Source organism: Rhinolophus hipposideros (assembly GCF_964194185.1).
Source record: "Rhinolophus hipposideros genome assembly, chromosome: 10".
NCBI lineage: Eukaryota > Metazoa > Chordata > Mammalia > Chiroptera > Rhinolophidae > Rhinolophus > Rhinolophus hipposideros.
In genome coordinates this window covers 63,485,543-63,499,056 of record NC_138056.1, presented here as the reverse complement: position 1 = coordinate 63,499,056, position 13,514 = coordinate 63,485,543, and the positions used below count along the sequence as shown (strand labels likewise).

General features: G+C 34.0%; 1 protein-coding gene across 1 annotated transcript in view; it reads right to left on the bottom strand.

Annotated features, from left to right (window-relative positions):
• Positions 1–252: 252 nt before the first annotated feature.
• DEUP1 (deuterosome assembly protein 1) overlaps positions 253–13,514 on the bottom strand; it is a 68,587-nt gene continuing 55,325 nt past the window's right edge. The window contains exons 11-13 of the mRNA XM_081062602.1: positions 10,235–10,431; positions 4,439–4,553; positions 253–1,669 (exon numbers count right to left, since the gene is read on the bottom strand). Coding sequence (XP_080918728.1) covers positions 1,493–1,669; positions 4,439–4,553; positions 10,235–10,431 — 489 coding nt within the window. The 3' untranslated portion in view covers positions 253–1,492. The remainder of the gene's footprint in view (positions 1,670–4,438; positions 4,554–10,234; positions 10,432–13,514) is intronic.

Genomic DNA, 13,514 nt, shown 5'->3' with positions numbered 1-13,514 from the left:
TCTTAGTTGCAGGGGGCGCTGCCCACCATCCCTTGCGGAACTCGAGGAGTTGAACTGGCATCCTTGTGGTTGAGAGCCCACTGGCCCATGTGGGAATTGAACCAGTAGCCTTCGGAGTTAGGAGCACAGACCTCCAACCGCCTGAGCCACCGGGCTGGCCTGCATTGTGATTTTTAAAATTGTTTTTCTCCTCTGGGGCTTTTGGGGGCCACCCTAAATAAAGGCTTTGTACTCCTCTGAGGTTTTGTTATGAAACATGGCTTCTGTGGACACAGCCTTCTTCACCACTTGCTTGCTTATAAGAGGTGATACTGGGAAGTAGTAAGAGCTCGAGCCAGGAATCAGAAGTCAGGCGTTTCTGCCTCTCTTGTTCACCATGATTCTGGGAAGTTTCTTAACAGGTTGATTTCAGGGAACAAGGACACTAGCCTTGCTTGTTTTGAGTTGAAATAAACAATGCACTGGGGAGGCTTTTTGCAAAGATAAAGAACTATACAAATCCATATGGTCAAGTCACCTAAAGAGAACAGGGCTCTGCATTTTTCACATGACAATGAGACTTATTATCTAAAGACATCTTGACTTGTCTTTCAGTATGTTTAGGTTTAATTTCTACAAAGAAAAAAATAAAGAAACCATAAAAGCTGTAGGACTTAGCTTGAGAACCTAACTAGGGACTTTTCATAATCTTTATATAAATGTCATTTTTAAAGGAAGAATAAGGGATTATCATGCATGTATATTTGTAACTAGAATTTTATTGTTCCTTTATTGTATACTCCTTTATTACATTCCTTTATTGTATTAAAAACAAACACAGAGGTATTACAAAGGAGAATGTAACAATAATAATGCTTTATATTTTCTTTATCTTGATCGTGTTCATGAAGTACTTAGTGCTAACAGGAGAATATTAACTTGTGGCACACTTCAAGTGTGTAAACGGTACATTCCATGTGTTAAAACATTATAAAGATAAATATAGAAATGGTAACACTAGATCTTTTTTTTCTAAAAGGAGTTTTAGGATATTTATATAGCTCAGAATACTTTTTTTCTTTTCATTTTTAAAAATCCTTGAGTTTTCGAACCTAGTACAACTGAGCTGCATTTGATTCGTTTACATTTGGAATTACAGCACTTCCCTGTCCCTCATTTTGTGTTGTTACAGAGGAAATCGGTTTTCAGTATACAGTTCAAGTGGGAGTAAAAACTGCGCATTTAATTCCAAAATATTCCTTAGACTGGAAAAACAATCTCTTTTGGAGTAGTCATGTTTATTTTATAACTCTATAGCTGAACAATTTATTATGTTAATGCAGAAATACAAACAGCTATATCAAACAAAATATTTACTATTTTCTAGCTGCCATATAGAAATAATTTACTCAAGAAAACAGAACAAAATTTCTTGGTTTCATTAATCAGCTTTGTAAATATTTTGCCAGAATTCTTTTTCATGGGGTGAGGGAAACAAAAAAAGTGTAAAAGCTCATATGTGTCTATTTTCTTTTAGCTTCGTGTATTTATTAAGAGTAAATTCTGTGTGTCTTTGCAGTTCATCAATATGTGTGTTTAGAAGTTTTTCAAGTTCTTTTGCTCGCTTCTCTTCCTCCAGAAGGAAATGCTGTGCAGCCAAAGAAGCAGGGAAGGATATATCTGGGGGAGACTACAAAAAGAAAGAAAAAAGGACAAGTTAGGTGAGGAACACAAAGCCTTTTTAAATCTTCATATTTACAGGCATGTTTCCTCCCTGACATATTGTCAAACACTGCAACTCTTAATGAAATAATACACCAAAAGCTGAATTCCTTCTACCAGTGTAATGCAGTCTAATGAAATCCTCAAGGAACTAAAACATCACAGCTCCATGACATTAAAAAGCTCTAAAAATGAATATTATAGTGTCCAACTGTAAATTCAGGGACAACATAGTGGCTATGAAACTTGCCTAAAACATACTCCAGTAATTTGCAGAGCCAATAATTTTCATTTGAAAATAGGCAACTCCTCACGATTTTAAGTAATCTACCTATTGTCCTTCTGGCTTACTTAGTCTAGTCTTTAGCAAACGTCATACACAATGGTGAAAAATGGAAAACTTTCCTTTTGCAATATGGATGCTGGCAATACCAGTTTTATTACTCAACATTTACTGGAGGCCCTAGTCAATAAAATAAGGGAAGAAAAAGGAAAAAAGATATAAAGATTCGAAAGTAGGAAATCAAACTGTCGTATGTTGATTCTGCATATAGAAAATCCAAAAGAATGTACAGGACTGTAGTACATGTGCAAGTTCATTTGAGTATTTCTATGGGAGAAAAGATTCTGACTCCTACCTTGCACCATAAGCAAAAGTTAATTCCAGGAGCAGATCTAAATATGAAAAGTAAAGAGCCAAAGCTTCCAGAAGATAACATGATAATATTTTTATTACTTTGGGACAGGCAAAAGTTTTCAATAGGACACCCAAAAATATTGACCATAAAGGAAAAGATTCATAAGTTTGAGTGTATTAAAATTAGAAACTGTGGTCATCAATAGATACCATTAAGTGAAGAGGCAAGTAAGAGTGGGAGAAGATATTTGCAATACATATACGATCAACAAAGGGCTTATATCTGGAATATACAAAGAACTTCCACAAATTAATAAGAATAAAGACAAGCCAGTAGAAATTTAGGCAAGTAAACTGAACACATTTTGCAGAGGAGGCTATCAAAGTGGCCAATAAACATGAAAAGGTGCTCAACGTCATTAGTCACCAAATAAATAAAAATTAAAACCACAATAAGGTGTTACTACCACCGACCATAAAAGCTAAATTTAAAAAGACCAATTAACATCAAGTGTTGGAACGAATATAGAACAAGAAGAACACTCACAAATTACTTATTGGGGTGTTAACTGGCTCAAATAAGTTAGGAAAGCAGCTTAGCAATACCTCCTAAAGCTGACCTTATGCACATCCTGTTACCTAACAATCAAACTCTTAGCTATGTGCCCAATTAAAATTATACACATGTGCACCAAAAGACACATACAGTGTTTTTAGCAGCATTATTTATAATAGCCCCAAATAGGAAATAAGTGTCCATCAACAGTACAATGGATAAATTGTAGTATTATTGCATGTGGTATTTCTATACAATGGAATACAATACAGAAACAAAAAATGGATAAACTACAGCTACATAAAACAATATGGATGATGAATCTCATAAACAGCGTTGAGTAAAAGAAGCAGGACACACAAGAACATATGGTATGATACCATTTATATAAAATTTACAAATAGCAACAACTAATTTATGATGTTAAAAGTGGTTATTTGGGCACAAGTCGAAGGAGTGACTGGAAGGAGACATGAGAGGAGCTTCTGGAATGTCACTAATGCTCTGTTTATTACCAGAGCGGTAGTTGCACTGATGTGTTCCCTTTGTGATAATTCATCAAGCTGTCTGGTTCTGATTTGCGCATTTTTCTGTATGCGTATCAGAGCAATGGGTAAGGTTTTTCAAAAACAGGCACAAAAGATCACTGTAGCTCTTTAAAATATAGAGATCCTTGAAGGCTCATGGAAAGTCCAGGGGTGGGTCCCAAGCTCTTACATTTTAAAAGGGCATCACTGTAATTCTGGCCTGCACTAGAGGTGCATAACCATTGATTGAAATACTTAATGAAACATTATGGATCTCTTTTCCTTCTATAGAGAGGCACGGCCAAGCGACACACAGACCCATCCTGGGGTCTTATTCAAGGAGCAACATTTTTTTAAACAACTCTGTACACATCAGTATACGAGGTTGGACGATTAAGTTTGCGAACTCATCCTAGAAAAAGTCCTTACAAACCTCATTGCTGCATATCACCATGGTCACCTTCAAAGCACTCTACTCCCCTTGGGAAGCTATGCACTGATGACAGCGCCTAGTCCACCATTCAAAGCAATTTTGGAACTGTTTTTCTGGAATGGCCATCAGAGCTGTTGTCATATTACCCTTGATGTCCTGAATGTCAACAAAATGTCTTCCTTTCAGTATTTCCTTTATCTTCAGGTAAAGAAAGAAGTCACTGGGGGCCAGATCAGGTGAGTAGGGAGGGTATTCCAATACAGTTACTTGTTTACTGGCTAAAAACTCCCTCACAGATAGTGCCCTGTTAGCTGGTGCATTGTCGTGATGCAAGAGCCATGAATTGCTGGCGAAAAGTTCACATCGTTTTCACCTAACTTTTTCACGCAGCCTTTTCAGCACTTTCAAATAGTAAACTTGGTTCTCTGTTTGTCCAGTTGGTACAAATTCATAATGAATAGTCCCTCTGATATCAAAAAAGGTTAGCAACATTGTTGCAACAAGTTTGCAAACTTAATTGTCAGACCTCATATTAGTGTAGGAGTAATCACCCCTTAAAGGAAAAACAAAATCTAACAACTCACCAGTGGGTATGCTTCTTCATCACTAACCAAAGGACTTGTCATTTCTTTGGTTTGAAATGGCAGAGGTGGCAATGGAGGCGTTGCACTTCTCTCTGGCTCACAATCTTGGATAAGTCTAAAAGAGAAGGAAGTGGTTGGCACTGCTGATACCAAGGACACCTGTTTGTTTATGTAGCTAAGGATTTTAATTTCTCTGATGTCTAACGTTTGGGCTTGTTATTTGGGTATTTTGTTGAAAATAATTTTCCTGGTGAATAATTTCTACTCCACTTAAAAGACTTAGAATGATGAATAATGAAGTAGAAAACTTTGCACAGTAATTGTTAAAAATATTCTATCTTGACTGCTTATATTGCTTCCCTCTCCGTGTTTTACTTTTGTATCTCTGCCAATTAACTAAATAACATGAAACCGGTTTGAGAAAAATTTCAAAATATCTAACAATGCTGCCCTTTGACAGTTCTAAATAGATACTCTTTTTTTCTGTTCTCTACTTCACTTAACCTCACTGGCTTTCTTAACAGAATTACTTTTTTTTTTTTTTTAATGCTTGATCAAGTCTTTGTATAATAATAATTCTCATTCCTTTGGGAGCTAAGAATTTATAACATGTTTTGAATTTCCATCATCTCCTAAGCTCCTCCACACTGTTGACCTTGAGCAGGTAACTTTATCTTTCTGTTAATGTTTTCATGTATGAAAAAAATGTTATGAGAAGTGAACTCCACAATTTGGATGCAAGGCATAGTACAGAATTTGTTGTTTCTGCTAAAATACAGAGTAGAAGATGAGACTGACGAAAATATCAGTGAGATTTTAAATTTTGGTATGCTGACTAAATAAATGAATAATAAACCAAAGAAACAAACCAATTTACCCTAAAATTTTACTTAAAAAGGTCCTAGCAGTTTGGGCTGTTTGGGATCTTTCGGAGTATTAATTCATGAAAATGGGGTTTAAATTTAATCAAAATCATCAAAGACCATGAAAGCATAAAAATCCCTTCAATTTAAAATTATTTATTTTTCCTAGTAATTCAAACTCTCCACAGGTATTGATTGACTCATTTCAAAGCCTTCATATTTTCGTTTCTCATAGTTCAAAAAATTTACATTATTTTCTCTGGTCTTACCCAAAGACTATGGAGACTTGCTTCTTATTATGCAAACGTTTTTAAAGCTATGCATACCAACAGCAATAAAAGTTAAGTGAGGGATCTGTAAATTAGTCCATAAAAACAAACACAACATGTGTTCCATTTTTACTTATCTTGAAATATATCTTTTTTTTTCTGAATGCATTCTCTCAAACCATAATTACCATGGAAACAGAATAGCAAATTAAATTGAAATAACATAGTTTATGATGTTCACAATCAGATGAAACATCCCACAATTCAAATAGAATTATAACAATTGCATAGTACATCTGCATAGAATCTTCAGCTGAACCTTTTAATTTGAGTGAGGCTACCATCTATTCTTCAAAGCTCAGTGACAAAAGATAATTACAGAAATGATTCAAGAAATATATATCTCTCTGTAATCTCAATTAGGTAGAGATTTCAGGGAAAATATTATTTGTCCTAAATTATATAAGTAATTATCTCAATTATCCATTTTGCTTTGGATGTAGAGGTACAGTTTTATGGTGTTAATTACTAAAATTTATATAGGAACATTCTTTTTATTGTAAGATCAATAAAATGTAGAGATTGAAAGGAAAGACTACATTATGAAGTACTTTTGCTTTAAATCATCTTTATATCTGACAAGTTCTTTCTCTAGAATACAGCTATTCAAATACTTCATAAAACCACCTTGCGTAAATGCTAAGTATATCAATTTAAAAGCCATCTTAAAAATTATTTCAGAAAGCTTTTAATACCCCCTCGCAAGCTGGTCTGTTCCGTTATCTTTTCCACAGGACTTGTTCCAAGGTTCCTGCCTGCTTTTGCCAGGAGAGCAGGATCTGATTGCTTTGTTGGGGAGAACTCTACCCTTTTGAGACTGGAGTGAACTCTTGGCACAGTTTTCAGAGTTGTCTGAATATACATCCAATCCTGGCCCTCCATTAAATTTTCCCGGGCTATAGGATAATGTCCTCAGCATGGAACAGGATCTCTTCACAACTATGCTAATTCACTGGCTTCCAGCCTCATCTTCTAATGCTCTAAGTAATGCTCCCTATTCTATGAACTACTCATTATTTCCTGACTTAGAACTTGTCAGCCTACTTTTTTTACTCCGTGTGAGTAGCACCATGGTATAAAACTTTCTCAACTTACTTTTCACTTTTAGATGACTGACTATTCATTCCTTGACAGGGTTTCCTGTAAGAGTGGTTATGACAGACCTGCTGAGGTTGTGGTTTTTAGTATTAGAAACTTAATTTTTTAACTAGACTTGAAGCAATTTTAATGATTAATGTTTGTGATTACTAAAATCTTTCCAGTACATGATATGACTTTTAAAACCATAAATTCACTTTTAAGTATGTATCTTAAATAGAGATAAAACTCCATTTATTACACAATTGCTTGTAATTAAAATTGGTTGTATATTAATAGCTCTGGATACCACTACTCCAAATTAGCTTGTAAGTTATCCTAAATTTCAAAACTCTAACTTTACAAAACTATAAAAATATTCAGTAAATCTTCATCAAATTCAATTACATCTCATTCATAAAGTGCTAAATAACTCTTTTAATGGAAAGCAAATCCTTTGGAATATCCTAAAATGCTTCACATCTTAAGTGGGTGACCATGAAAAGTTTCTTATCCAAATAGGAGTGCAAAACAACAAAAACTGAGTTGCTTCTGAGTAGATTAAATACTATTTTAACAATGTATTATACAAATCTTCCTTAGTTAAAAGAAAGAAGTGGCAAAAAATTAGACTACAGACTTTAAAATTTTGTGGAACATTATCTTTATATACTTTTACCTAAGAGCTTTTTTCCTTTCTCAAATAGTTTAATAAGACCTTTTTGCATTCGCCATTGATATATGTAAATATAATTCCTGTATTTTCGTATTTTTTGTCTAAATATATGTATATATACATGTATGTATATGTATATGTATATATGTGTGTGTGTGTGTAGCTTTTACTATTTGACTTTGCTGAGCTGTGCTGTGAGAGAAAAGAAAGAATATTTCATTTTTCACTTGCTAAATTCAATAGATATGTGCTTTACAGTTTTCTACTGGTGAGATCAGTGTCCTTGCATCTCAACAACTCCTTCTCCATAGTGGGTTTTACATGGTAATAATTTATTCGGAACATTTGAAATGCTGTTTCTTTTAAAAACCAGGTCACTGGAGAACACTGAAATCAGACAAGGTATTAAAACAAATTTAATGAAACTTGCAACAAATGAGACTGGCAGGACACAGGCTTTGCAGCAGGAATAGTAGTCCAAACTGCTTATTAAGGTAATCTCCTGCTGAGCACTTTACCTGGTATGCTGCTTTCTCTGTCCCCTACTGCCTTGTTTTTGTTAGGTACTTTTACCACATTCTGTACTGCCCAACAAAGAGAAAAAGGGAGGCAATACAAACAATAAAATACCTTTTAAAAATAAGAAAAGGCAGAATAACGGCCTTTTTATTTAAATAAGAACACTTGGTACCTTCGTCTAAGGCTTTCAGTTATTTCCAACAAGCAAGAATAGGAAATAATGTTCTGTACAATGTGCTCTATACAGACCAGGGACTACCATACTTACGAAGACCCTGGATTTAGGGGCCTGATTTCCTCCTACAATGAGAAAACTATAGACATGGAGTTGTGATTTGACCCATGGAGAAATGAATCCAGAGAGTAGGGAAGCAGTATATAAAGGGTTTACTCTATATTAGAAAATACAGAGGATGCCAAAAAAAAAAATGTATACACATTTAAGAAAGGAAAAACAAAACAAAAAACTGTATTAAAATTGTAATTTTCAGTATATATTGTTAACAAAAGATGAATACAGGTCACTTTTGACTTCTGCAATTACAAGGGGTGCTCAAAGTGGTTACCATCGGCGTCCAGACACCTTTGATTACAGTGAACTACTGCTTGTGCAACGTTGAGCAAAGTGTCCATTTGTATACATTTTTTTGGCACCCCTGGTATAGTCTTACACAAAAATCAAGATTAGACCCCTTTAGACAGATTTTCAGTTATACTGGCCAGTCAGCATGGGCATGTTCACCAGATAACTAGTTGGCCCCTGACTTTCTCAATGACCACTTCCTTCCTCCCTCACAGCGTTGCCCCCACCCCATCCACTGGTGCTTTTTGGAGGTAGCAGCTAGTCTTCTCTCATTTTCTTCTTTAACCACTTGAAGAGGGGTTATTAATTTAGTATTTTTGAGTGGTTGCTGTTTCTTGCATCGGATTAAGATATATCCTTCTAATACATACAGGGCTGAGGTAGTGAAAGTAAAAGAAAGCTGTACTACGTCCACAAGAATGTTGAACAGGCATATTTTTTTTAATACGTCCCACAGATTTATGGATTTATGTGCCTGTAGAACTGGGCATGCTTAGTTACAAAGATAAGCCTGGCATCACCCCTCCCACACAGGACTTCATCTTTGAGGAAATGTCAGATTCATACATTTGTCTATCCACCAAAACATACTTTTTAGGCACTGTGAGTTTTTGGAGTATTAGCATTATTATAAATACTAATAATTAGCAGTCATATCAATACTAATGGCTAACATTTATAGAACTACTATATGTTTTACATGGAACTATATGTTTTCTTCTATTATCCTCACAAAAACCTTATAATTATTATCCCTGTTTTTGTCAAATGGGATGTTGAGAGTTACAAAGGTTAAGTAAATTTCCCAAGGTTGTAAATATTAATTATTTTATATGAAAACAGAATGTAAGGTTTTCATGCTAAGTATTACGAGCTTCTAAGCAAAAGTTGTATTGAAGTTGGGTCTGGATCTATTAATTCATTATTTTTCAGCAACATGGAATGTTAATAAATCTGATACCTAGTAAGTTTGGAGAAGGTTACACACTATCTCCCTTACTGGAAACTCAGAATGTACATTAGCATATTAAGACTGAGAGATCCTGTAGAAAAGAAACTTGTTTGTTTTACTGATCATTTTCCAAGTTCACAAAAATGGTGAAAAACCTCCAGAGGTAGTTTTGACTCCACAAATATTAAAATTGAATAAATTAGTCTAATTTTATGGTTGATATGTTTACTTAAATTTTGAACTAAGGCATTTTAAAGAGCATGGGGATAATGTGGACAGCAGATATGGATTTTCCATATGCTTCTCTTCACTCAGAGAAAACCTCTCTTACACATTCATAGATTCTTTCCTTATGGATTAACCAATAGTTTGTTGCCACTGCTGGACTATCAGTATAAAGTGTACAGATTTTTGATGTTAAGTCAGAAGTGAGCATGAAACGCCTACATTTTCTATTTTTTTGAACAATATACATAACAGTAAAATCAAATTATTCTATTCCTGTGACACAAAAAATAAGATTACTTAGTTGTGTATTTTGTATGCCACATCAGCTAATAAGAAGGGTCTGAAGCAATTAAAATGCTCTATAACACTCAACCCATTTCACTGCTATATTTTAAAAGCTTAGTGACAACACAGAATTTCATATAAAGCAATGTATCTACTACATTATCACTATAAAGTAAAATTTAAACTGAAGAGAAAGTATATAAAATTACAATTTTGAATTATTTAAAATAAATTTTAATTAAATGTTTATCCATTTATATCCTTACATAATGGAGTCAGCATACCTATCTTCATTTTTTCCCATTTTTATTTGGCTTTCATAGGCGTACTGTCCCATTTCTTCATAGGTGTTTTGGTTAGTCCATGCTGATTTCCCATTGGCATGAAGTTTTGCAAGATCATTTCGGAGCTTTTCATTCTCATATTCCAATTTGTTAATAGATGTATGCCTTGAATGTTCCCTGTTAGTGACGTTCATATTCTACAGAATAAAATAAACCATCACTGAGAAAAAATTGTTCCTTATAAGTGATGCGTATTTTCTGTGCATTTGGACCCGTACGTTGGCCCTTTCATTTGAGTCAAGTGATGTGGCTCTACTCTTGTGAACCTCCTAAATGCCCGTTTCCATCCTCACCTCCTCGTGACAGATACTCAATGACAGCTGCCGCTGAATGCATCGCAATAAAAGCGATGCATACACTATTGCCCATGTTCCAATACAGAGAAGACTCACTCATACGTTAGCATGCTCTGTATCTAGAACAAATTGGTTGGAGTTGAGAGTTTTTGTGTTTATAGGATATGCCTTCTAGTGTTGATTAATAATGGAACCTACATACATTTCAATCTGAAAGAATTTTTTTCTGATTAAAATAATAGAAAATCATATGTTGATTCCCCACTGTTGGGTGATGTTACCAAATATATGCTAAATCCACATAAACTGGAGTCTGATTCTGGACCATTCTATACCAATGATCCAAGAGTTGAGATTGTGCCAATACCACAAAGTTTTGAGCAATGTAGATTCATGATAAAGTTTTACTATCTGGTATGGGCCCCCAATTTTAATATGTCTTCAGAAGAGAGTAAGAAACATGTTTAAGTCACAAAATGAGAGATTTAGAGCAAGAAACAAGATTTCTGATGCTATTTGAAGTAAATGCTGTAATAAGTTTCCTAGGAAGAGTCTAAACTTTTCTTCTCATAAAGTCTTTAAAAATAGGATATATTTTCACATGAAAATGCTTTTTATGACTCTACATAGTCATTTCTAGTCCTATGATTTGAATATCTGTGAATTATATAGTTGCTGATTAAACAATAATTCTATGCTGTCAGAAGGGTAGTATTTTAGCGCAAAAAGCATACCATAGATGAAATATTTATTTTGAAGCTCCAAATTTCTATGGTTAAAAGCCTGTAAGACTATAGATGAGTATGGCTTAGAACTTTCATTTTGAAGTTCCTAAATTTAAGGCTTTGTGTGGCATTTCTATGGCACTACATATTAGGCATTAAAATTCAATACATTTTAGGCATTAAAAATGGTTACCTGTTGGTTTTACCTTTTGTTTCAAAGGACAAGCATTTTTCCTACATTTTCTGTTCACTGCCTAATGTATTATAGAAGTCTGTAAGTTTTTAAAAAGGTCTCACTTTTGAATGAAAGGAAATGCTCCAGGCGGGCGAACTCCCCCAAAACAATACAGGAAGGATTAGATGCTGATATATGTCTATTGACTAAGGTGCCTTTGGAAAAGGTCCATTGGAAGTATTTCTCTGCTTGTTAAGCGTTTCGTATGTCTCAACATTTGCTCGGCTGAGATATATCAGAGCAGATAAAAGAGTAATCTATAGTGTGCTATAAAAGAGAAAGGGTGGTTGATTCTAAAATCAGAGCCGACTTGTGATGCATATAAAGGAAGAAGAAAAGTCTTATAAAAATTTTTCCCTACATAAGGAGAAGATATGGTTGAAAAAGGTCATGGAAAAGAGTCAAAATTTTACTCCTAAAAAGATATCTACTAATCAAAATATATAATTCCTGATGGTTTGCTGCTCAATTACAATTTTATTCAAGCTTTTTCTTATAAAATTAGATTTTATCTGTGAATTTTTGGCCAAGTGTTGAAGTAATTAAGAATGATGGTAATGATTTAAAAAAAAAATACCCCACAATTTTCTAAATATACCATAATTAAGTAAGTGTTGCGAGCATGACCTGGAAGAATCACACAGCTAATGTAGTTACATAATTTATATTTAAAAACATATTCCATTTTCCTTGACAATAAAATTTTTTTGGCTCTCTCTTTTCAAGTTTTTTTAAAAATACTTTTCTAGCAACTTCAGGAGTATATCCTCTACTATATGGTTATCATGAAAATAGACATCGATTAAATTCTACCTCTCTGTTTCTGATAGGTTATTTTATAGGTCCATTATCTCAATTTTCTTCAAAATTTTAGGGTTCCATTGTTTTAATCCATTTCTTTATTCTTGAAATGGCAAACCTTCTGATGCCTATTTACTTGGACACACTAGCATGAGGCCAGTTGAATTAATGAAATGTCTGAATAACAGTATTTTATTTTGCACTTATTCTTTTAAATTCATTTATACTCAACAATAATAGGTAGGCTAACAAAGTATTTCTACAGAAGGACTGGCTTTAACCATGTTTTATGGTTAGTAGGCTATTTTCAGTATGTAAAGGGATGTTTTAGATACTTGAGAGGGTACTAATTTTTTATGCTATTATTTAGCAAACTTTATGGATAGTGAAAGGCAAATTAGTCTTTAAAATTACCAAAAATTCTGAGCTCTGATTAAATCTGATTTTATGACACCTTCCTTAAATGAAAGAAAATTAATAAATACAATTACAGGGCTAAGTAAATATGGAATCACAAAAAACTATGATAAACTTGATTCTTTGTTAGCTCCCAGGAGCAAAATAAAGCTAAATCCCTCACTTTTCTTCATGCAGTCAAGTTTTTGCACAAATCCAAGGAAAACATCTTTTTCAGAGCTAAGAACCTCTTACTAGTTCTGTTACTATTCTAAGAATCTCAGTGAGATCTGAGGAAAACTTACATACCAGGTGGTTATTCCCATCAGCACATTCTCCAGAGGAAAATGGGAGCAGCCACAGCCCCAAGCACGCACTGGGTAATAACTGAGTGCAGGGCTGCTATTCCTGCTACTGGTGGGTGCCTTTAAAATTTTCCTTTCCCTCCGTATAAATTAGCAGGGAGCTTCACTGTCAAGCAGAAAAGTTCTCAAAACTCTAGTTATTTAGAAATGACCTACCTTAAGATCAGTAACTTTACTTGTCTAGAAAGGAAAAAAATAGTTATTTTAATACTATCCAAATACCACGTATTTTAGAAGACCTGAAAATAACGATGTAAACATTTTGTTTCTTTTTGCCTGAGGTAGAATTTCAGCACCAATTATTTAATTATATATTTACTTACTGATTCCAATTATTTCAGAAAGGATTAACTATCTAATTATCTAACTATGTAATTAATATAACACATAACAAATGAGTTT